The following is a 27,062-nucleotide window of genomic DNA, read 5'->3' as shown; positions in this document are numbered from 1 at the left end:
CTTATAAACTGACAGTATCAATCTTGAAAATATGTTTTTAGCCCTGAAAATACATGAAGAAATATTAATTATACAACTAAACTCTTTGAAATTAGCTGTTTAGTGCATTTTAAACAGGTAAACCAAGTAAGTGGATCAGTGGTTTCCTGGTGATATCTCTTCTGGTTTTGGTTTAGTATTCTCAAGTCTAAGTAATTAAATGTAAAAATCACGTTTGAAAATTATGACACCCTAAAATATCTGATAACATAAGACTCCAATTTTTTTTCTCAATAACTGACATAACTGATCAATTTGTTTCATTTACTGTTTATATGTACAAGTCAATAAACATACATGTAAAATCCATTTTGATATACCTATAATAAATGATTTTTGTTATAGAAATCATTATAAACTTATTTCATAAGGTGATTTGGAACTGAAGGAAAAATAAAGTTAACAAATGTATTTTTGTTGAAGAATAAACAAAAACAACATATTAAATTTAAAATAACTACTCACATATTAGCAATATTATTTTGGAAATCAGTTATTATGTCATAAATGGCTTGTTTCAAAATTTCTAATATGCAACAGTATTGTTGGGAATTTCCAGCAATTACTATTATTAATTTTTAACTACAAAAATGAATAGCTCTACTAAAAAATTCAATGTTTGTTTATGGTCATTTAAACAAATGCTCTAAACAATGATTCATAACCTGAGATTATGGGATGAAGGTCAGATGATATATATAGCCCCAATTTTGTAAGTAAAATTGTTTATTTCAGACCATTTTATAAGATTTTCAAAAAGAGAATAGCAATAATTAATCATTTTATAAAATGTTTAATTTCAAGGGTTTATGTAAATTAGCTCAAATTAAGAATTTTGTTTGTTCTTAAATAAAAATTGCTATTTTAAAAGTAATCTTTGTTAGAAAAACACTTTTGTTGAAATGAAGACGTAGTCAATCAAGAACTCCTACAAGAAACCACCAAATTTAGAAATCTTACTCAGTTTTGCCTCACCTCCTAGAACTACAAAACTTGAGTGTCTTCAACACATATGATAAAAAGAATATTTTTACATTTTGAAATATAAAATAAACTTTATCAAAAACAATCTAAGGCTGGGAGTTTACTATGTTAATCCATTAACTCAATACATATTTAAATAAAATATAATAGTGAGTAATCATCATGCATGTTATACAGATATTAATGCAGTTAATTTGGTAAATACACTAATATTTTCGTAAAACACATACAAACAACACAGACATCACAAACTTCACTCTTGCACTAGAGAAAGTAACAAAAAAGAAGTACACTCACAGATAGAAAACTTGTTGCTGTTGTCTTTCCCTGGAAACAATTTAAATCCTCTAGATTTAAAATCTATGGCCTTTTTCACTAGTTAAGAAAACAAACAAAAACATGTATCAGGAAATACAATTTTAAAATGAAATTCAAGTTAAGAAATTTTGTTAGCATGGAATTATGCAAGATAAAGAAACCACTTTCTTAAGTCTGATACAGTACCCAGAAGAATTTTTTTAAAGCAATATAATCACTTAGTAGTAAAATACTAAGCAGTGTAGAAGGATTTTAAATATTCTACAGGGAAAAAACTGCATATACATATTTTTTAAAACTGTATTTTTTAACTGTCTACATTTTTATATAAAAGTAAAATCTCAGCACTTTATCATAAACCACTTGAATTCATCAAATTTTATGGAATAAATAAACCAGCAAAGTAAAAATGCTGGAGTGTTAAAATAGTGGGAAGGATTTAATAGGTTTGTTTTTTAAAGTAAATTTCATAAAAATTTAGGCTATTTGAAATGTTAGGACACATTAAAGAAAATGGCTGAATTAGAAACATTTTAAATGCATTTTAGTATTTCCATCAACAATTATTTCCATTCATTATTATTGCTTTTGACACCATGATTGATGTTAGTCCATATTGCACACAATATATAAAAGTGAACTACAGCTATTTGGAGCCCACCCAAAATACGTTATTGCTATTCTTAGATATTTAATTATGCACTAAATTAAAATAGATATAACTGGATAGTCTAAGAAAAAATAAATACATAGAAATTCAATGAAGTAGGTAAGGAATTATTTTTTAAACCTGAGATATGTTAAAAATATTTTAGTAATTCAAATGGAAAAAAAGTATTATTTTACTTTAAGCATGCATTATTTGATTAACTACAGTTGCTATGAATTTTACAAATGTGGTGATAGTTCAGAAAACATTTTGTTTACTTTTTTAACAACATCAAGTAAAATGAAGAAATGTTTATTTAATTAAAACTCAATTATTAAAAAAAGTTATGGATTCTGTCCTAATGAGATATTTAAATATCATTTATTTTATTTTTAGTAAGTTTTATGGATACATAGTAGTTATACATATTTATGGGGTATATAGGATATTTTAATATAAGCATACAATGTGAAATGATCAAATCTAGTAACTGGTATACCCATCACTGCAAATATCTATTATTTCTTTGTGTTGAAAACATTCCAAATCTTCTCTTTTAGCTATTTTGAAATATAAGGTACTGTTAAATACGGTTGCTCTGTTGTGTTCTCTTCTCACCCTTCCATCTTACTATATTTTTGTCTCCATTGATCAATCACTCCTCATCACTTCCCCACTTCAATTATTTTCTTTTAAAAAACATAGCATAAACAAGAAAACAAGAAAGATAATTAACTTGCTCAGTTACAGTGTGGGAATCTTTACATATTACTTTGTATCAAGTTTATAGTGGAGGATGACAGCCTTAAATGTTATGCAAATAGGTTTTTTCATGCTATAAATTTAAAAGGAGGTACACTGATTTTTGTTAGATTGTTTAAAATTACCACTTCACTGTTTCTGAACATCATCTATGCAATTAGTTTAAATTATGGATGTTTATTGGTCTACGAAACATTTTAAGGTGAGTTTTTTCTTGTAATACCTTCAAATGTAGAATGGTAGAGAAAGGACCTGATGGTTTATGTGAATGGACCTTATGAGAAAGGACCTGATGGTTCTGAACTATCTATACACACAGCATGTGTTTTTAAAAAGAGGAATAGCCGGGAGCGGTGGCTCACGCCTATAATCCCAGCACTTTGGGAGGCCGAGGCATGTGGATCACAAGGTCAAGAGATCGAGACCATCCTGGGCAACATGGTGAAACCCCGTCTCTATTAAAAATACAAAAAAATTAGCTGGGCATGGTTGTGAGCGCCTGTAGTCCCAGCTACTCGGGAGGCTGAGGGAGGAGAATTGCTTGAACCCAGGAGGCAGAGGTTTCGGTGAGCCGAGATCGCATCATTGCACTCCAGCCTGGGTAACAAGAGCGAAACTCCGTCTCAAAAAAAAAAAAAAAAAAAAGAGGAATAATATCATTGGAGCAGCGTTTAAAAGGCTTATTCTTAGTAAGTACTAGTTCTGGGATTTTGGACAAGAATCTGCCGTTTTACCTGTTTTATTCTCTCAATGTAAGCAGCTAGGACTAGATGGCCTCTTTCTTTATGGTTGCAAGATTCTTTAACTGTGAATCCTTATATATGGTGAAAAAATAACTACATTCCTCCCAAGTGATGCTTTTTGTTTTGATTCTCTTCTACCTCTGGCCCCACCCCCATGGTAACCTAAAGTTAATTTTTTTTAAATGTTTAGCAGTTCTAAATTTAGTCTTGTCACGTGAATTTTCTGATGTCTCAAAATACTTGACAAAATTTGCATTTTGTATGATCTGGCATTATTCTAGATTTTTCCATTGGAAAATAACTTATAAATAGGAATCTACCTCTACTTTTCTCTGCATTATAAGATTTGACTTTATAAATATTACAAATAAGTCTGAAGATTTCATGGTGATTTTAACACAAGTCTGGATTTCAAAAAGAATAAAGAAAACTAAATGAAAAGATTATCCGGCCAAAGGAGAAAATTAAGAAGAATAAAATTATACGGATCAAAGAATTCAATGTTGTAAATAACAAGTTGCTAATATTGGGGGCAGTGGTGGTATCTGTAGAAGGAGACGGGTTAACATGCCTACTTACAGGTATCTCGATTTAATTATTTGGTTGGATAGGATTTTTCCTGTTTCTAAAAGCACCTTAAGTTTCTCTTTTATAAGCATCTATATGCCAAATTATTTTGAATAATGATACATCTATATTTAAAAAAATAACAACAGTAATTGCAATACAGATGCAGAAAGTGAAAGTTCAGGAAAATAACCACTTTGGGTCATGACAAAGTGTGAATGAATAATATGAAATTTAAATTCACAAGAACTTTAAAATATGTTAAACAGAAAACAAATTCTTTAGCTGTTCATATTTTTAAAAGAAAGAATAGTGTGTATCTCCTAATAAATAAAAGAATAAATATTGCAAGTATTAATTACAAGACTATTCTAAATCATGTATCAGGTATTTAATATTACAATATATGTTGTATAAAAGATACATGGAATAAACATTGACTTGTCATCAAGCAAAATGAGTGCTTCTAATGACCACATTTAATTTAGCAAATTAACCTGACTTTTTAAACTGATGCATTTCAGTAATATGCAAGTAAAATTTGTTATAAAGTGAATGTTAAAATAAATCATGGTATTTTACACAGGTTAAGGAAAATGTTTAGATAGTGTGTCATGTGTGGCAATTCACTTCACTGTATGGTAAGCTCCTCAAAGGTAGGAAAAATATTTTGCTCATGTCATATTTTTGTTTGGGGTTTGTTTGTTTATTTATTTATTTATTTATTTATTTGAGACAGGGTCTCATTCTGTCACCCAGGCTGGAGTGCAGTGGTGCAATTTTGGCTCACTGCAACTTCCTCCTCCCAGGTTCAAGCGATTCTCCTGCCTCAGCTTCCCCAGTAGCTGGGATTACAGGTGCGTAACACTACACCCAGCTGATTTTTGTAATTTAGTAGAGACAGGGTTTCATCACATTGGCAAGGCTGGTCTGGAACTCCCGACCTCAAGTGATCCACCCACCTTGGCCTGTCATGTACATGCCATATTTGTATGAGTGTATGAATGAATATATACAATATTGGCAATTCTGAGTCTTTTAACTAAAGGTATTTTTTTGGGAGAATTTCCTTTATTGATCATGAACAAAGATGGGAGTAAGTGATTTTTCACACCAGTTAGAATGGTGATCATTAAAAAATCTGGAGACAACAGATGTTGGAGAGGATGTGGAGAAATAGGAACACTTTTACACCTTTGCTGGGAGTGTAAATTAGGCAACCATTGTGGAATATAGTGTGGCTATTCCTCAAGGATCTAGAACTAGAAATATCATTTGACCCAGCAATCCCATTACTAAATATATACCCAAAGGATTATAAATCGTTCTACTATAAAGACACATGCACACATTTCATTCAGGCACTGTTTACAATAGCAAAGACTTGGAACAAACCCAAATGCCCATCAGTGATAGACTGGATAAAGATAATGTGGCACATAAACACCATGTCATACTATGAGGCCATAAAAAATGATGAGTTCATGTCCTTTGTAGGGACATGGATGAATCTGGAAATCATCACTCTCAGCAAACTGACACAAGAACAGCGAACCAAACACTGCATGTTCTCACTCATAAGTGGGTGTTGAACAATGAGAACACATGGACACAGGGAGGAGAACACCACACAATGGGGTCTGTTGGTGGGGGTGTGAGTCTAGGGGAGCCATAGCAGCAGGTGGGGATGTTGGGGAGGGATAACATTAGGAGAAATACCTAATTTAGGTGAAGGGGATATGGAGTCAGCAAACCACCATGGCCTGTGTATACCTATGTAACAATTCTGCAAGATCTGCACAGGTACCCCAGAACTTAAAAGATTAATTTTAAAAAATGAATGCTCAAGATGAAGCATTTTCATTTATAAATCTCCAGATAAAAAAAACAGAAAAACTATATATACTCTAATAATGTTAGAAAGCATTAAATGCAGAGTTCATAGGCATATGCACAATGATTCATTTCCTTTATTTTCTTTTGTCTTTCATATGCTGAACAATTTTTAATCATTTAAAAATTTTCATTACATTTTCGGTTTGACTATTTTTTTGTTTATTTTAATAGAAATACTTTATAATATGAGAATGGTCTGACAGGGAAGAACATTAGAACAATCAAATCCCTCTTTATTTACTTGTAAGTTCTGGACAATAGGAAAACCACTGTGTTTTGTAACCTACATTAGAGTAGTTTTAAGCCACGTAGTGAACTATCATTGTGTCATCTTCCAGGTTGTCTTTTGCCTTCAAGATCAATATAAATTTAAAATCCTTCTTAAAAACTTACAAAAAGAAAATGATATTGATTGACTCTTACTTAAACCTCATCTAATTTTCATGTTAATCAGCAAAAGTCATTATTTGAAATAATTTAAATTAAAATGCCTACTATAAAAATTTACCATATATTCATGCATATAAATTATAGCTTGATTTTTTTCTAGTATCTGCTATTTTGGTGTAACAGGCATTTGTCTTTATGTTCTATGTCACAAAAACTTTTTAAGTGTAACTTGAGAACATGTGGTATTGGTGGGATAAAATAGATAGGGAAGTAGATTTAGTGTTGATACTGGTTGTTAATGTTAGGAAACTGATCATATTAAATAGATATAGCAGAAAGGCTGTTATCAGTCAGAGGTTTGGAAAAGATGGCCTTTAATTGGTCCTTTTATTACTGAGCTTCTATAACTTAAAGTTAAAAAACACTTCCTGGCTTGAAGTTCCCCTAAAAATTGAGTCTTTCACTACATAATTTCAAAAGTTATCTATCTGAAATACATTATTCTATTTCATTGCTATGCATATATAGTGAAAATATGTAATATGCAGATCATTTAACTTTGAAAAAGAAGAAACAGACATGTTTAGTATTAGTTGGCAGAACGTTGTTTTTATTGAAAATTTACTTTCATGTTTGCATAGCGCTCTCATTGAAGACAGTGATATTAGTTATTAAATCCTTTCAGAACATTCTGAAGCCCTCTTCTTTTCCTCTTATATTCAAATACAATAATGAAGGTAGAATGAATGGAATACTCTAATTTTGTGTTTATTTTAATTTTCCAAGTTTGTAGTATTTATTTTGACAATAAAGTATCTTGGAAGTGTCAGTATCTGTATTATAAATCTATAATTCAACCAAATCATGGTAATATATTTAAAAAGGAAAAGAATTTCTTATGAACAAGTAAGTCACTAGTATCTTCTTTATGTTTTTGTTTCAGCGTCATTTTAACCTTTCTTTTCAAAAGTACAATAATGTATTTCTCTTCCTCTTCTATACTGTATTTTTTGATACAATACCTGGATGTGTGTTTCCTACTTTTTATTTTCAATTTATTCATGATAATCTTATCTTTCACTTTATAGTAAAGTAATAAACTGTACTGCTAACAAAATAATTTTATTTTAATTTTTTGGATATTGAAAATAACTAATATGTCTTTGCATGTGTATTTGATTTTGAGAAAATGGTACAACTCTCTATTGACAGTAGATTTGTTTACATGAGTACTAAGACTAATCAGTCACTGACTAAATGTTAAACTAATATTAAAACACAGTGTGTTATTTCTGGCATTTTGCTTACTGGATTAGGAGTTAGCAGACCTATGTTCTGATTCTATAAGACACAGGACATGTTGATTAACTTTTTATATAGTTCTAAGAGATGTAATTCTTAACTATTTAGGAGTAGAATTTAGGCCTAAGAAAAGAATGACTAATGTAATCAGAATTATCAGTTCTATTCCAGAAATTAAAATGTGTTTAGGAGTTATAAAATTACTTAACTGTATAGAGATGACTTTTTTCGTCGGTTTAAAAGTGAATACTGGCTTTACATTATAGGTCAACAAATACAAAAATTTAACTTTGTTTTTCTCCTTCCTGTATATTGGCTGAACAAAACACTTTCCAGAACATATTTATCATGGAGACTGCTACTGATTACTTCTTGCCTGTAATCCTTAGATAAAGAAAGATGAAGAAATTATACTGCTGCTAGATTGAAAACTAAACAACATTCCTGCAGTATCTCCTTTAACATCTTTCATATAAGGTTTACTCCTCTATTAATAATATAAACATCTGAGAAAATAAAATCTGTTTTATAAATGTTTCTGTAGCACAATTTTTTAAAAAGTGGTTAGAGGTATCCTGCAATTAGATCATGTTTCTGAGTTATATAGGAAGAAAGTGTAATAGAAAACTCAGTAACATAATATCAAGTAGCTCTTGAATCTTTGTGAAAAATATGTTATTTTAAAATGTTTAAAATAAATAAAGATAAACTTTGTATAAAGAAAAACAATGGCCATAATTTTATGAGAAAAGTAGTAGTACAACTAAGTACAAAAAGAAAAGCACACACAAAAAATAAGAATTTAAAAAAGTTCTTAAGGCACAGAAAAATTGATTGGTAAACATAAACATACAAGGGATACACAAGATTTAAAATATTTTTAAATTCATAAATGATGAACTTGAGCTAGATAAATTTATTAAGAAATATTATTTGTTTTTATAATTATTTAAAATTGTAATGTCCTCTCCATTTTAAAAAAATCATTAGAGATAAGTAATACGGTTCAGAAAATCCAATAAATTTTTCTAAATCTTAAAATCCTAATTATGCCACAATGCTCATTTGTAGCTAGTACTTATTCTTGCATATAGGAAGTGTAAATATAAAATGTATGTGATGTTTGATTTTTATGTGAAAAAAAATAAAATCATACATTTTACTACTGTGCTTAAATTATATAATAAATTATAGAAATAAACAAATAGCAAGAATCTTTAAAAGTTAGTTGTACTAATATTATTTCCCATTTATAATATTAAGGTCTAGTCAGTCTCAGAAATCATTTTGATTCATGAAGCAATTACCAAAAATTTGTCAGCTATTTTGTATTATGTCTTTTTCACTATGTAGGGATGATACACAAAGTAAATTATCTAAATTCCCTGAATTTCTAAATTAAATTTTACTTTTCTACTCAAAGTTAGAAACCTCTCCAAATCTTTGATCAAAATGCCATATTTGGTAAAAGTGTAAACAACCATATAAATAAAATCACATAGATTATATAAATAATTATTTACTGCATTTCAAGATTCTCCACTAACAAGCCCATTTTCCATTTTCTAAAGGAAAATCCTGAAGTTTCCATGTCTCAATGTTGAAATGAGGTTGACCTAGTCCCTAAATCTGTGGAATCTTATTTTTCAATCATTTTAGACTCAGAAATAAGTGTAAATTTTTCAAATGGAAAACTGAACAGAGTGGTGAGTATGGAAAGGAGACATTCTGTTTTAATAAAATCAATTTGTTAATTTTCATAGGCATTAAAGATTGAATAAAGTTATTAATTTTGATTTAGGAGACCATGAACAGCCTACATAACTGGCTGAAATATCTTGTAACCAATCATTGCATAAAGACTCTAAAATTTGTATATGGGCTTTCTTTCCTCCTAGAAATGGAACAAATTCAGGAAACCATAACACTTATGAAGATAACAGCAGATGCATCCGCAATGCTTGGCGTAAAAGGTCTTACAGTTATGGTATGCTGTAAAATGTCAGGATTATATGAAAAATGTGGGACTTTTATATCTCTTTAGGGATTCTTATAACTGGCATAATAAAAGTCACCATATGGGAAGAGTTACCATTGGTATAGTTCACAGATACTTTTAACACTTTAAAACTGTCTGCTTTTAATTTAATTGTTTTTAATCTTTATTTTCTGACAGCTTCAAATTAACTAACTTTTTAAATTGTTTTTGGTTGCACAGTTAATATTAATATCCACTCAATGTATGTACTTTCTTGGGACATTTTTTGTTTTGATATATTATGTTCTCTAGAACAAAAGTGATTTTGTTTGTTTTTGTTTCTAATTTGTATTTTCATTTCAAAAATTAATTTTTTCACAGATAATTTGATTATAAATTGTTACATGAAAGATAACATTAGTATTTTCTTACTCAAGATAAAATATTATTACATTAAATATTTATTTTGCACTTAACATAAGAAATCACTTATGTGTACTATAATGCCTTCTAAAATAAGATTAATTAGGAAAGAAGCAACTGTATAAAAAATAGTAGCCAAAGTTAATGACATTCTTCAGACTATGGACAGTGGCATATACTCTTTCACTACGAATTTCTTTAGTGCACTGAATGATTTTATAAATTTACAAAAAAAAATTAAGGGAAAAAATAGAAGAAGAAAATGAATTGCTTTAACAAATAATACCAGTCCACCATCCCTGTGATTTCAGGTCATTATATTTTACTAAAGTTCACTAGAAATATTCATATCAGTACCTAGATTCTGTTTAAAACAAACATAGATGGTTTCTGATAGTTGTACTTAATGCAGTGTTTTACTGCTAATTTCATGGCTATTCAAAATGCCAACACACTCATCATAAACATCTATGTTTTATATTTGCTTTTCCAAGTCCATTCTCCCTATTCTCCTCCTTGTTCTCTGGCCAGAAGTTTGATCTGGATGGCTACATCCTTGCTACACAAATTGTGGCATTGCATTAGAAGCTTTGGCATCACCTGGGAGCTTGTTAGAAAAGCAGAATATAGACCACCACTGAGAACTATTGAATTAGAATCTGCAGTTTAACAAGATTCCCAGGTGATCTTTTTTAACATTTAAGCTCCAGCAGGATGATGAAGGGAGGGAGGAAACTAAGATCAGAATTTTTATTCCACAGGATTCCTCACCATTGCAATTATTGGAGTTTGCTAGGACTCTTAATTAAAGGGCATTGGTCCTTTCATGTCAGGCTGCAATAGATGACTTTATCCAACATCTCACTGCTTTTATCCCACAAGTTGGGAATCATAACAGCCCAGTTGCCGATACCATAGATTACAGCATGTATGGTTCCTTGTGGTTTCTTTACATTCATTCATTTGGAAATAGTCTCTTTGTAAGTAAAACTTCCTCAAATTAGGCCATGTTTCATTGTTTCTAAATGCACTCTGATGAATATATCACTGATACATTGAAATTATTAGAGATTTATTTGAAATCTACATCTCAGATATTGTATTCAACAAAATCTCTTAATTTTTCTATGACTACCATTGTACTTCAATGGATAATATCTAGGTAGAATTATTATTAGCTGTTGCTTATCATCCTACCACTGGTTGCTCACTTGTTTCTTAGAAAATGTTTTGAAAATGTAGACAACACAACTGTGCTGTTTTCTAGCAATTATATCTGTAAGAAACATAGAGATCCACAAAGATAGAACAGATAGAAATTTAAATGAGTTGGCTGTATTGAAATTGAAAAGTAATTCAATTAAAAGTAAAACTGGCAACAAAAAATGTGGAGTTAATAGAAATCTGAGATGAGCTGAATGCTATATATTTGTTATAACTTATACATAGAAGCAATATGAATAGTGTTAAATCCAACTGTATATACTCATATCCAATATCCATATCAATATTGCATTAAACTATATATTTTTTCCTAAGCAAATGAGCTACCTAAGAAATTTAAAACTGTGCTAATCTTTTTTAAATAAATTTGTTTATATTTATCTTTACCTTACAAGATTTTTATATAACCATAGTAGATTTTCTGCTTGCACTGGATCCAGAAAGGGGCAGTATCGTTTACAGGATGTGTGTCTAAATCATTAGGTACTCTATGTGTACTGGCTCATTGAAATAACAAAATATCCATGCAAAATTATTATCCCTTTTTACATATGTGAAAATGGAGAAGAGCTAAATTAATTGCCCAAGGTTATCTGTATGTTCATGAAATCTGGTCATCCACTTGACTCTAAAACATCATCTATACCTCCTGACTCTAGATAACATAATTTCATATATTCAATCAGAGCTCTCAAGTGTATATCTTAGAAAACCATATTAAAATTAGTGTATCCTATCCTCATTTATTCATTTTAATATAAAATTTTAAGGAATCAACAATATTTAACCTTAAATATGTTTACATTAATGAAGCATAAAAACTTTGTTAACTGGATTTAATATTAAATAAAGATATCAATTTTCTGATAACAGTTCCAAGTATAATCCCATGGCCTGAAGCCTCATAATACTTTATTTTAAAGGTGTGAACAGATAAAGTTAAAAGTTGTAGCAAAAGCCAACTGCTATATGAAATTCAAATAATCATTTAGTCTTTTTAGTAAAATCATCTTTGGCTGCATTCCTTTCTAAAGGGAAATTCAGAAGAGCTGATGAGATTCCCTGCCCCCCACTTAATGTAAGCCTCTTCAATGAAAAATTTCTAACATCTTTGGGCTCTGGATAAAATTAATCTATAAAATTAATCTATAATCTATACATTTCTGTTACTTTAATTTCATTTGCTATTATGAGAAAATACCATTGAATGAATAATTTAAATAAAGAAAGATCAAGCATCAACAGTAAAAATCAACAGTCCATGATTCAGAATACAAATGATGTAATTGTGAAGAGAAAAATATCCTACACAATGCACCCTAAACCTAAAACCATGCTGTTCTGCCATATATGAAGGTTCTGCTCTTCCTAAAATTGTAAAGATTAATTGTGTGGTTTCACTCAGTGCACAGCAGGGTAGCCATATGCTCTAGAAAACTATATGCAAGGAAAGCAGCTTGTTGCAAAAGTGGGTGAAAATGCCCTGAAATAATTCTGAACAAGATAAAAATGTCTCCACATAGGACCATTTCTTCATACTCCAAAAGGCAGAGGAGTCTGCTTTGGCATCAGCTTTGAGCACAAATAGAAAGTCTAGCCCCTTCAAAATATTTTAACAAAGAAAGATTTAAAAGTCACATACGTCACATTCACTGTGACTATCTCATTCACAGGTAAAAGAAGCTCTGGTAACCATTTGGGGAAATCAGCTGCACACAAAACGGTTTCATCGCTGATCTTTAAAGTTAAGCTTTCCCTTTTGATCAATTCAGTGCATATTATTATCTTTCCTTATTTGCTCATTCTATTAAAAATGAGAAATAGTGTGTTAATATAAAAATAAGCTATCAAGATATCTGATGAATGATTACAGGTGAACAAAAGAAAGTGTTTGAAAATCTAAAAAAAATATATAGGTTTCCTTAAAGGCCTACTCAAAAAAAATTAAGACATTGACATCAGAAATTCTTAAAATCTTTACGTAGGACTAACTGAAAAGCATGGCTTGAAGGGTAGCATTGAATAAAAATGTAAAAATGGTTACTTGCAGATTTGCCATTTGTGAATAAAGTAAATTTTCATTGTTTAATATTGTCATTCAAGTCCTCAGGCATTTTGAGTACTTTTATCTAATACATTTAAAAAAAAGGCATAAACCTGTTAACAAGTAAATTCTAACATTTTATTTTTTCTCTTCTTTCTTCCTAAAAAAAACTTATTTGACAAAATGTAAAATAATAAAAAATATTAAAATGTATTGTTTTGACATTGTTTTGACAATTTCACAAATGTGATGAAATAATGTAATGAATAGAAAATGAGGATGCTATTCAATAAATATGTATTTAAATGATAAAACGGTACATTTCTGAACATGAATTATTAAATAGCTACCAATATCAACATTGAACACAACTTTCCACTAAATAACATAATTAGGAAAAAATCAAAAGAACAATCAAAAAAATAAAAAGTATGGCAGGATATTGATAAAGCATACAATGATCAATATTTGTATGTAATTCTCCACCAAAAATGTTGACAATCCTCTATTTTATGTATTCACTTGCCCATTATCAATGTTCTCACTTATCCAAAATTCTTATTTATCCAAAATAAGTAAACAAATAAATTTAAGTAATTCTATAAGAATTATACATAACCAGATAATTTTTTTAAAGTTACAAATTCTGCAGTCTATTGTTAGTTATGCTTTATAAATTATATTAAAATAAACACATTAGTCTCATAAATAAAGACCTGAGAATTCAAGCAGACAAATGTAGTTTCACCATATATATAAAATAAGAAAACAGTGCTTAAGGCTTAACTCCTGAGAATTTTTGATTTGGCAATCAATTTTTGCATACTTTTTCTTTTTATTTTCTTCATTTTTTTTTCTGTTTTACCTCCATCTATTAGCCTTTCAAAGATTTGAAACATGGTAAGTAAAGGGAAAATAAACCCTGATGTTGTTTATCTTTGTTATTTGATACATTGAAAAATAACCATTTCAAAGTGTAGAATTTAGGATAAAATTAAAAACTATGAGGTAAAATTTGACTTAGTATTGATTTTCTTTTTTTTATTATTATACATTAGGTTCTGGTGTACATGTGCAGATCATGTAGGATTGCTGCATAGGTACATACATGGCAAGGTGGTTTGCTGCCTTCATCCCCCATCACCTATATCTGGTATTTCTCCCCTCACGATTTTCTTATTCATCTATTCCTTTATTGATCTTTTCAGCAAAGTCATTACCAATGTCAATAGCTCAGCCATTCTTAAAGATTACCAAAACTAATTATTGTCATTAAGACTGATTGAGAAAATCCATCTGCCTTAAAATATCCCATCCACTCATAAATTTACCACCCTTTGAGTCACTCTTCTGGAATAAAAGTTTAGCTTTTACTATATTATCCAAGACAGTTTGTCAACATTGTGATTATCCTAGAAGAGAACAAAATCCCATGAGGAACAGACAGTGCTTAGATTGTGATAAATATTGGTCTCTCTCCATGATGATCATCCTCATCTAAGTTCTTGCTAATCAATGTATGAACAAACCTAGAGATCTGTTAGAAATGCAAAATCTGAGATCCAACTCCAATTCCATCTAGTCACAATCTGCATTTGAACAAGACTACTAGATGATTCAGGTTCACAATGAAGTTTGAAAAGCATAGTATAAGATCTATACTCCAAGTAACTCAACTGTTACTTGCACTTCCATATATCCTACTCTTATTTGTCTACTTTCTCCTATTCATTTGAAATTTCTTCTTCAAATTCATGCTAAGTGACTTCTTTAAAAAGTACATTTGATAATATATGTTCCCTGCTAACGTCTACCAATGGTTTAGATAAATATAAAGCTCATTTTTAAGCCCTAAAAGCCAAATGATGTTTTTCCTACCTACGTTTCCCACCTCATCTACCTTACTTTCTTCCTGGTGCACTGAACACCAGAATTAATGGGTTTTCTTTTTCTCAAATTAAACGCAAGCTTTTTTTAACTAGCCATGTTTTATTTTTTCCTGCTGCGCTTTCTCCTCTGACTGTCTCTAGAATTGCAAAGCATGGCTCCAAGAGCATCTGTGTCTTCCTGTTAATTAGGTCTCAGTTTAAATTTTAACTCCTCAAGGAGGCCTTTCCTTACCATACAGACTAAGGTAGCAATCAAACTACCATACAGCCTGTTTTGATTTTCTGCACAGCCCTTATTACCATCATACAACTATTTGTTTATCTGTTATTGCCTTTTTCTTCCTCACTTGAATATAAGTTCAATAAAGCTAGGTCTACTAAGTTTTGTTCAATACTGTATACCCAACCACTGGAAGACAGCTTGGCACTCAGTGAATATTTGTGAGAGAGAAAAAAAAAATTTAAAAAGGAGATGGAACAGAAAAAAAGTGAAAAGAAATAAAGAGAAAAAAAAAAGAAAGAAAAAGAAAAAATAAAGAATAAAGACAAATGAGTGAATAAATAAATAGTATAATGTGGTAGTGAAGAGAGTAAGAATAGCACTGTCATCTGTTGCTAGAAATAACACTGCCTAAAAGAAAAGCAAGGACTGGACCTTCAAATTAAGAAGCTTTCAAATTTAAAGCACAGATGTGGGCACTGGGCTCAGAAAAAAAAAAAAAATTCCTGATGATTTCACATTTAAGGAGATAAGTAGATTGCTAATCTCCAAATTCCTTGGAGATTAGGCATTGGCCAATTCTATGTTTGTTTTTACATTGGCTATAAATAATCATTGAAATAAGTACATGTCAGCTCAACACCACTAGGAAATATAAAGTGATGGTAAATTCATTAATTAATATATAAAATATCTCTATAGAATCATAGACGTTTAGGATTAAAAGGGGCAGTAGCAATCATTAAGATACTCATTGACACTTCAGTGATTTCTAAACACCCACTTTGTCCATTACAATCTATGTTTGAATGTCTTTGAGAATTCACTGCTTCCAGTAGCACACATCTATATTTGAAAAAAAAAAAAAGAACCCGAATGTCAAAACAGCCTTCTTTATGATAAACTGCTTTGTACTATCTTATGGTTCTATATAGTAAATTCTACAGCCCATGCCAGAGGACAGATTTTATCTTTCTTAACACAGAACATATCAAGCATTTGAAGCCAGTTGCCTCATCCTTCCTCACATCCCATACTCATTCTGTGGTAATTTTTCTATAATCTTTCTCTGTAATCTAATCTCTACAACATTTCCTTTGAGATTAGAGACTATAGAACATACTTTTGAATTCATCACATGCTTAGTGAAAGATGAGATGTACAATAAAACCCTGACAATTGATTACTTGCTGGGCATATATTAGTATTCATAAAAATATTTACATGACTACTCATAAACTAGCTCCCTCATTGTGATAATGGTTATTAAGATTTTAAAACCTAAAACAACATGTTTTAGATTTACAAATTTATACTTTATAAAAGTCTTAATAGAATATTTGAAAATAGTGTTAGTTGCTTGCAAACACTTGAAAACATTTTAAATATATTTTATACATAACCATATGACCTATTGTTGACAGACACATAATAGGCACCTAAAAACTGTTATGTTTACACAGTCTGGTTTTTGATGTAAAACAGTGTTAAACCAGTTCTTGAATCATATTTGTTATACAATAATCTCAATTTCTGACCTAAACTGGCAATTTAATGTGAATATTAAATCGGTCTGATACTTTGCTGTTTTCATATTTTTGTTGAGCCTTATATTCAGATGAGCTTACTTGAAAACAATATAAATTATGGTAACAATAAAGAATGCCTGCTTTCTAGGATTAAAATTTCTCACCTAAAATAAATGTTTTATACTGAATTAATCATTCTTTCCTTAAACCTAAAAATAATAGTGTACTTCTTATTTAAAAACTGTTAGAGTTTCTTTAAAGCTCTAGTTTTGAAGAAGATAAGTATACATCATATTCAATCTCAATTCAACATAATTTCATGTAACCTTATTAACCAAAGTAATATCCTACTGATATGATCATAAGAGTTAAATGTACTGTGGCATAATTGACTATACTATGTAAAAAGAAACGGTAGTAAGGCTGTAAAACCTCATAACATATTTGATTCTATAAGATGCACTTATCTAAGTTAAATTCCCACTGGGAAGGCCAATAAAAATAATTAATAATTATTATATACGTATATGAAAATATTCTCAGAAGAATATATCCAATTTTTGTACTTAAAAGAGTAACTATCAAGACTGCTTCTTAAAAGCTGACAGAACTTGTCCACATAATGAAAAAATAATAATGGCAATATAATTCTAATAAAATCTCCAAGAAAAGCAATGCCAAAGTAAAATATGGTGGAGTAAAACACATTTTAATTCTTATTTTAATATAGTAAAGTAAGACAAATATCTTCTTGAGAAAGAATACCCAACTGTGCTTATAATCTATGTACTTTAACATCACTTAATGCAAGACTGCATAAAAGACAATAAATGAATCTTGAATTTATCAATACTAGTCCAGGACAATGAAGACTGGGTTTTTATAGTCTCTGCCAGGCCATAAGTTTTTCTACAAAATAATGTACTAGATGATTTGGAAATTCCCATCTAATTCTAAAATAGATAATTCTAGAAATACAAGACAATTTACTTACTATTTCTAAAATCATATCATTTCATACATTCTTCTCTTTTCAAGTCAATGTTAGTTAAATTTCTTAGGGCTATAATGTTGAACTTTAGGGTTTAGTAATTATTGAAAAAGATATTTAAAGTTAAAGATTAAGAAATAATATCAAAAGATATAGCTAAGGCAGCAAATTATTCTGATGAATTCACAAATGTCACTAGATATATGTTATCTAAGTTTAAGCATCTGAGTATTTTGTAAATAAAGAGTCGATTATTTTTATGCTTACTCATATTAATGTATGCCTTCAAACATAGTTAAACAATTTATTTATTTTGTTATGGACTTAGCATATTTCTATTCAGCCTAAATACCCACTCAAACAATTTTCTGTGGGTCTTAGTAACATAAATACAAATGACTGGCTTCCAAAATTCATTCATCTTTGAACAATTAGTTCAAATATTCTCTGAGCAGTTCTCCTTGACTCATATTTAGAAGTTGTCAGTCTCTCTACTGTAATTCAATAACATTTCGAAAACACTGCTATGCAAGTGTTGCTCAGAATAAATTTGTGATTATTCTTTTTATTTAAAATTATGTAGACTGCTCTATGGCATAGATTGTATTGTTCATTCCTATATACCTACTATCCAGTACAATGTAATGCACATCAAATCGTTAAAACATACTTTGTGAATAAAATGAAAATAACAATAGTATTTGTTGAACAATTAAGTCAGCAACTGTGCTACTTTTTTTTACACAACCACCCTATGAGGCAGGTGATCTCAGATATTGAGAAGTTGTGACTTTGGGAATTAAGCTTATTGCTCAAGATCATAAAGCTAATAATGAGAAAAGTATAGTTTCAACCTAATTCTCTGACCAGAACTCAACATTGATAGTAAGCAATTCATTTTCATCATTCAATTGGGAGAAAATACCTAAGAGTTTATGGCACTTCAAATCATTACCATGTTTAATGCTTATAATAACCCTGATGCAATACTATGATACTACAAAAACTACTTTGCAAATATAAAAATTGAGCTGTAATCGTTCATTTGACCTGAACAAACTCTCACACATAGTATTTGGCAAAGGTGGACTAGAATTCAGCCAGTAAATATTAAATTCTCCTTTTGAGGACTATTGGACACTAATATAGCAAAATGTGGTATGGTGTTAATATTAATTTTTAAGAGATCTAAACTAACATTATTTATTTTCTTTCTCTTTTGCTTGTTTTTATCTCAATGTCCAAAAACTCTTCAAATGGAGGAGAATAAAAATAATTTTGTTACTGAGATAAAGTAGAAAATAATTTATTTTAAGATAATTTAAATAAAATTATTGTTTTTTGTCTAATAATAACTATAAATATTATAATGAGATGATAGTAAATATAAATATATGTAATTATAGAAGATTAGTTCTAATATAGAAAATATGAAACAGAAACTGTTGGGTTTTTTTTCTAAATTTTGTATGGCCAGATTTAAAAGATTCCTAGGTACCCTTATGAATTCTGACTATACTAACAAAATAATGTAAAAAAAGTCATCTGAGATATTGAATTTTTGGTTTAGTAATAATACTGTAGTGTATTGTCAATACAAGTTTTTGAAGGAGGGAATGGATGAATTTGTACAAACACTGTGAAGCTTTATAATTGTTCATGATTCCAATTTTTTTTCAGTAACATGGTTTTACTTTATCTGTTTCTTGCCAGTATGTTTTAAATTGTCAATCTTGCTATAAATATATCATACTTACTGTTTCAAATAGAATTATTTCTGCCACATAATATAAATGGAAAGATTAACTATAGTACAAAAGGAAAGTTAATTGGAATGGACTGAAAATATCTTTGTGAAATATTTCAAGTTTTTTCAGATTACTCACTAATTTCACAGTTGTTATTTAAATAAAATAGTTATAGTTGATTTATCAATTTGTTAATTAAACAAATTAACAAATACATTGAGTCTACACACACATCAAGTACAAAATACTGTGTGTAATCCATGTTTTCTATATGATCATAATAATATTGATGTCAATTATTAATACATACCTCAGGTTATGAAAACACATAAATTGAGAACAATTAATGATCAAAAGATCCTATAAAACTAAAAGTTTAACTGCAATGTGAATTAAAAAATTAAAAATACTAAATTATTACATAGTGCAAAACAGCATGAACTTGCAGACATCAAATGGACCTATGCTATGCTATAGCAATCTCTTATATTTATGTTTTACACTGTAATTAATTTCAGTAAAATAATATCCATTAGAATATTTGTTCATAGGACATTTTTGACTTTACAGTTTTTCTAATGGTTAATTATAAAATTATTTTAAGTTTATAACTGTTCAAGGGCTATAAGTAAGACCTTTATATCCAGTTCCATTCTGTGAATTTTGAACTAGTCATACAATAAAAGCAAGATATTATTATGGATTAATGAAAATGTGTTGCCTTTATTTTAAAAACACTGGTATTATAACTGTGACAAAATGTAGTTATCTTTAACACTGAAATATGTAGAGGTTCATTATATTGAAGAAGGTAATTTCAAGCCTTTAAGTAATGTAAGTAAACTTTCTAGCAAGTGAAATTGTAAACACTTGTTCTTAGCTTGACAACTATTTTTTTTAAATATCTGTTGGTCAGAAACTGTACTAAGTATTGAAAATGCAGGATGAATAAGACACACCCACCCCTTATCCTCAGGGAGCTTAAATTTTACAGGAAAAGTTATAGTCCTGGTGATTACAAATGCAAGCTGCAATGGCAAGTTATAAGGACAACCTAGCCTTTCTAGAGGTAACAATTTAAGCTAAATGTTGGAAAGAAAATTAGAATTATCTGGTTAAAAGGAACAAGGACTAGCTTCTCAGAGTAGCTTAATGGAGAAAAGAATATGGTGTTTGACTAATTAAAATAAATTGTGTTTGGCAAAATAATAAAGTGATTGTGAGAGTTATACAAGACGAATTTGGAAACAGGGAAAAAAGCCAGATCATGCAGTTTCCTATGGGGTCATGATCAAGTCTCTGCTTCATTTTTAAGGGTATTGAGAAATCACTGAAAGCTTTAAAGGGTAGAGTTATACAACTAGATTTTTATTCACAAAAATTAATTTTTAGTACATTGTGTATCAGATATTAGTCAGCTTTTTTCCTAAAATATCTAAAAAAAAATAAGTAATTTGTTTTGAGTTGTTTACCAACTCATTGAGAAAGTAACTTAAAAGACTCACTCTGCATACACACTATTACTTCTTTAGCACTTTGATCAACATTCATTTTACCAAATCTACCTTGTAGCACTGGAATAGATTTCTCTATGTCCTCAACTCTATTGCAATGTCCTGCAGAAAGGGAACATGCATTATTTATCTTAATTTCCTCCAGAACAGAATTTGGTACTGAGTAAGCATTTTAGGCATTGTGGCTGAGCCAAAATTATTATTTTAAATATAATACTGGTTTGATGTCAGCCATTCCCAATTTAGAAATTTGGATCTGCTAGTAAGCAAGTCTTAGAAGATAGTTTCAAAGCTAAGAGTATAGCTATATTTTGAGAACTTTTAAACCACTAAGCAACAGATAGAATAATAGGTTTCCTCTACTCTTAACATTGACAAATATTTTTGGCCATAATATTAAGAAATTGTGTCTAGAGTATAATAGATAAGCAGCAAACCAAAATCACTGAAATAGTAGTAAGTTATTGAAGAAGAAACAGAAGAACCAATATGAAATAAAATAGAAAGTTGATAAAAGCACAATTTGAGTCATCATCAGTAATGATGAATACAACTTAAAAATGTTTTCCATATAATGTTTTACATCTAATTTTTTAAAAAATGAGGAATACATTTCAAAGGTACATTGTACCACTGAATGCATATTAAATTCAAAATAACCATTTTGTAAAGAATATGGGAAAAGGTAAAACAGATATCAATCTCTCAAACAGCACTGGGAGCTTATGATAACAATGGAGAAAGTTTGAGCACCGATTTGGAATCTATCAGGGACATACATTAGTATGGTATTGGTATTTCTATGGAACTATCTTAAAATAAATTTAATAGTTGACTATTACCTTTTCTATTTTCAATCTGCATTATTGTTCCAAGTTTATGTAAAATTTTAATTTATAGCCACAAAGTTTCTCACACCATTTGAAGGAAAACTTTGGCTAAAGCAGAAATTGTATTATTAGTTGGTTTTACAATAAATGTATGTCAGAAATTATCTTCCTTCTCTATGATGGGTAATAAAATGATTTCCAGGTACTCTACCAATATTAGCTCATGCAATTTTCCAAAGATAATAAACTAAATAAATTGTGATTTTAATATTTTAATATAATTTTACCTATTTAAATTTTCTGGTAATAAGAAAATAACTGTTTATTTCATTGAGTAAATCATAAATTTTAACGCAATCCCTATAGTCTTATGAATGGTAATATTCATAATAGGAAAGTGAATAGTGAATCAAGGTGACACTGATTTAATCTTTTAGAGAAGACCATTACAGGTTACAAATTCATTTTAGAATGTGCCTCATTAAAGAGAATCAATTTAAGTACTTTCAGTACAAATTCTAATGGAAACAAACTTCTGAGATATTTTTGTATGACTTTAATTAATATATGTAAAGAGGTCTTGATTTCTGTCCTTCATGTGCTCTAAGTATTGAATGGTTTTCCATTATCTAAATCATAGTGTGTATAAACCGTGCCTAAACACACTACAAAAACCATAGCCAGTTTAGAGAAAATATTTTGATGTCTTAGAAATGGGGTAGATATTTTATATTTGAAATACGTTCAATTAATTAATGTTCTTAAGGGTGCATATATTGATATAAATAAAGATCTTTTATTCTTTTACACTATTTGAATTTTTTCCCTAAACTTCTCTATGACACTTGCCACCAAGAAAGATAAAAATGTGTTTTCTAGACTTCTTTATTTCGTAAAAGTTAGGTTTATATTAATTAAGTAGAAAATTACCAATGTATGATGTGGCTTTATGTTATTTTTCTCTAAAAGTAAATGAAAAATTTAAAGAATACTTAAATTTTGGACCATTATATCAATACAGCTGTTACCTTTTCAAAATGAGAAATCTTCAATGCAATCATATGGGTCAGGCAAAGAATAAGCTATGTAAAACAATCACCAGATACAACGTTTCTGTATTTCCCTATCAAACTGTATATATTTCAAATACTAACATTTGCATAACATGAAAATATCATGCAAACACTGAAAATTACTACATGGGATAAATCATCTACGTGTAAATATATGCACTGATTAATGAAAACTGGCTACTTTATTTTCCTGTTTTGTGAGCATCATCATAACTGGTACGGAATAAACAATAGGGATTTGGTACATGTTTTTACTGTCCTGTTTATGAATTACTTTTGTGCTACTTTTACCCCCTCCCCCTCCAACATTTGCATTGCATTTTGACTTCTTTTTTAATTTCAATTTCTATGCCTTCAAATTATTCCAGTTTGGGCTATTACTATCTGTATCTTTCAGCTACTTTGAACTTTTTCTTTTGTTTTCTATATCTTGGCTCTCTTTCAGCTCATTCTCTAATTAGAATCATTACCAAAATATAGCTTTGGCTATAACTAAATGGGCACAAGTAAAATAACATCCAATACCTCTATGAGTAACAACTGCAAGCTCTTTAGTTCTTTCTATCTGTTCAGCATGTCTTGGTCTTCTCCTGGTACTTTGTGTATCTGCTTGATGAGGAGAGAGCCCGTCCTTTGACGTGTTGGGGTCCAGACCTGAATTTCTGAGACTCGTAACTTGCACTCGCTGTTCCTCGGAAAGTCTATGGATGGTGACAGCTGTAACACTGGATACAGTAACATCTGCAGGTGTGCTAGCAACAGCAATAGCACCAGTGGTAGTCCTGTTATGCGCCTCTAACTCACCAGTGGAGGTAGTGTGGGTCAATGTAGAAGAACCTGTGGGACACAGTAGCACTAGATGCTAACTTTTTCTTTTAAATTTTGTTTATTTTTTCTGATAAGTTTCATCAATCATATTCTCTTCTATTACCTTAAGGATAATCAACATGAAAAGGCAAAACACAAACACGCCAGTAAATTGTGAAGCACACTAGGTCTGTAGGTTTGTTTCAATCATCCTATGGATAGATATACACACATAAAACACCACATTTTAACTGTAATACATTGAGAGAAGCAGGTGAAAGAGTAAACCCTTTATGTGGCCCTGAATCAATCTTTTAAAAAAGTCTACAGTGAATTTTAGCAAGAAATGCCTGGGAAGTGTCAGGTTCTGATGAAAAGGGTAACTATGTAACCACACTTTTCTCAAAAGTATGCCTTGAATAGTCTGCCATATCTCTTCATAATTTCTGGGAAAAATACCAGAATTTTCTATTTTAATACAAGCAAGTAAAGAAAAGAGAATTTAAAATCAAAGCCAAAATGAAAATAAATGATAGAAAAAATGAGACATTAAAATAATCACTATATGAAAATGTCTTTCTTAACCTCATTGTTAGGAGCTCTCTAAGTACCTTAGAATTTATTGAGTTTTTAAAACTTAGTTAATACTTTTTACTATTTTGAAGTATAATTTTGCCAATTCTGAACTAATTAAAATTAAGCAAATTATTTAATTTGGGAGCGGTTGAAAATTAACTATTAATATATAGCATGGAAATTTAAGTCACACAACACTAGTTTTAACTATTGGTTGGGAATTTCTAAATATCTCATTCATAAGCATTTCATAGTGTGTATGTGTGCACATGTGTTTGTATAATTTACCATACTTTATTCTAATTAAAGATTTTTTAAATAATTTAAAAATATGTATTCAAAGTGTCAAATTAAGGTTTGCTTTTCATTTTACTTAAATTTTTTTAAAGGTTGTCCTTGGTAGTTCATAATACTTATATAATGAAAAAAAGTAACCTAATAATAGAAGCATAAAATTGAATGAGGATATATTTTAAAAGATCTTGACAGCTAAAATTCTTAACAAAGACAAAAACAAATTACTGAATTTTGGAGCTGCAGCTAATTAGGAATCATAGTCAGATCCTGGTTGGAAAACTTCTGAATGTTTTTTAAAGACAATGAGTGGTATATGTTTTTATACACTTCTCAACATTTCAAAATTCTGTTGGCAATGTTTAATTAGATATTTTAGATAAAAATGCATAGGGATATTTTAACCATTCTAAAAGAGAAAAAAAGCAATATCCATATGGTTTGAGAATACTCTTCTGTTTTTTTTTCCTCTTGTGCTGTAGGCAGGTGATTAGTAGGACTAATAATTTTTTGCCTTAAATTCAAAAAGGATCAAAGGAAGTTAAACCTGGAGCCCCTCTCTCACAGGCAAAGAAAAATGCCCATTTCTGCCCCCCAATTCTTCCAGGTTGAGTTGTCATATCTGAATTTGATGTAGATATTCAAAAGTGTTAAACTGTTTTCTATTTTAAAGGAGCCAAAAGCAAATGAGGTATCACAATTCTCAGATTATTTTAAATATTTTAATATGTTTTTAAACATGAATCAGAAAGCTTCTATTGAATATTTAATCCAAGTTGTTCTGTGAATAATCTATTTCATAGATCAGAATCTACTAAGTGCACAATGGTTATATAAATCAGATTGCAATATTTAGTCAGCTAATATTTGATAATAACTTTTTAATCACACAGTTAAGCAATAATTTGCTTGCACCACTAAAATACAGTAATTGAACTCATGGTAAACTGTACATTTGGGATATACAGTTTCATACATACATCATGATCAGCTCATGTGCTCTTTACTATAAAACCTGATCCATATTATTCTCCTAGAGAGTTTGAGCCTTTTATTTTTGAGAGAAATATGAGGTCAAAGAAAAAATAAATACTTTAATATTTTTATAACCTCATCATAATTTCCAGGTTTAGTTTTAATGAAAGAAACTACTTACTATAAACATATGTTGGTAATTATAAGCTACATTTATGAGAAATAATGAAATGTATATGTTGTCACATATCTGAGCATGCCAACCTTCTACAATGAGATGGATTAAATTATCATATTCCATAGAGTCATTATAATTAATCTCAAATAATCTCATGAATTCGAGTCAATAAATCTGGGATAATTCTCATGAACAGGCTTAGGGGGCTTAGGCTGCTTCTGTAACTAATCATTCAAGACCTGCCGACCAATTTCTTGGACTCATTTCAAACACTCATTTTCTTGAAGACCTCAGGGGATAAACACAGTTCCAGACCAAATTTTGGAGTTAGAACTGGTCTGACTATAATTTTTAGACCCAGGATTTTCTAGCAGTCCCAATATTAAAATCTTTACCATAAGAGCTATACTTCCCACCAATGGTGGTGATGATTCAGTACTATTCCCTTAACCTGAATGGAGGACGGTGTTTACGGTTGAAATAAAGCATAAATCCCACAATTTCTTTAATAATCATAACCTAACCAGATAGGTATTCCAACTAGATATTTTACTAATCCATACTTTTGTTTTACTTATATATTGTACTCATATTCTTTCCTCTCCATACTGAAATGAAAGCTCCCTGAAGGCTAAAATTTTTGTAGGGTTTGTTCACTGCTGAATCTCTAGCTCCTAGAACATTGCCTGGCACATAGTAGATGCTCAAGAAACATTCATCAGTAGAAAGAATAAATGAAAAAATAAATTTAATAGGACTAAAATCACATTAGCAATAAAAAGACACAATTCACAAATGGAATGATTATAATTTTTACCACATAAAAGTTGCATTTTAAACAGTGACATGAATGAAGAGTAATTTCAAAGCAGAGGGAACATAAAATTTTGGTTTTAATTTTCAAAAACATCACTTTGAAAAAGTGTGGAATCTGAAGATTTAGTTGCATTTATATAATAATTACTTCAAAATTTTTGTTATTAGTTCTGAAGCAGAAGTTTATTCTGTTAGTGTGAAATATATTTGCTTAAAATATTCAAAGTTCTGTAGAATTAAAAGTAGATATATCTCATGCTGACAGAAAGTATAAAAGCATCTAAATTTAGTTAGATATGTTTG

General features: G+C 29.7%; 1 protein-coding gene across 11 annotated transcripts in view; it reads right to left on the bottom strand.

Moving 5' to 3' along the window:
- The window catches only part of CSMD3 (CUB and Sushi multiple domains 3), a 1,279,316-nt gene that overhangs the window by 820,794 nt on the left and 431,460 nt on the right, over positions 1–27,062 (bottom strand). For 4 of the 11 annotated variants that reach the window (XM_002759280.8, XM_017965625.4, XM_035276381.3 and 1 more), the window contains 2 exons: positions 23,639–23,950; positions 1,321–1,398 (listed from right to left, as the gene is read on the bottom strand). The exons of 3 other annotated variants lie outside the window; for them this stretch is intronic. In XM_002759280.8, the coding sequence (XP_002759326.1) occupies positions 1,321–1,398; positions 23,639–23,950 (390 nt within the window). The remainder of the gene's footprint in view (positions 1–1,320; positions 1,399–23,638; positions 23,951–27,062) is intronic. 4 more of the 11 variants (XM_017965626.5, XM_078352445.1, XM_054246305.2 and 1 more) reach the window with 2 other exon arrangements.

The sequence above is a fragment of the Callithrix jacchus genome, chromosome 16, assembly GCF_049354715.1.
Source record: "Callithrix jacchus isolate 240 chromosome 16, calJac240_pri, whole genome shotgun sequence".
In the NCBI taxonomy this organism is placed as follows: Eukaryota; Metazoa; Chordata; class Mammalia; order Primates; family Cebidae; genus Callithrix; species Callithrix jacchus.
This window is presented reverse-complemented; position numbering and strand designations above follow the sequence as displayed.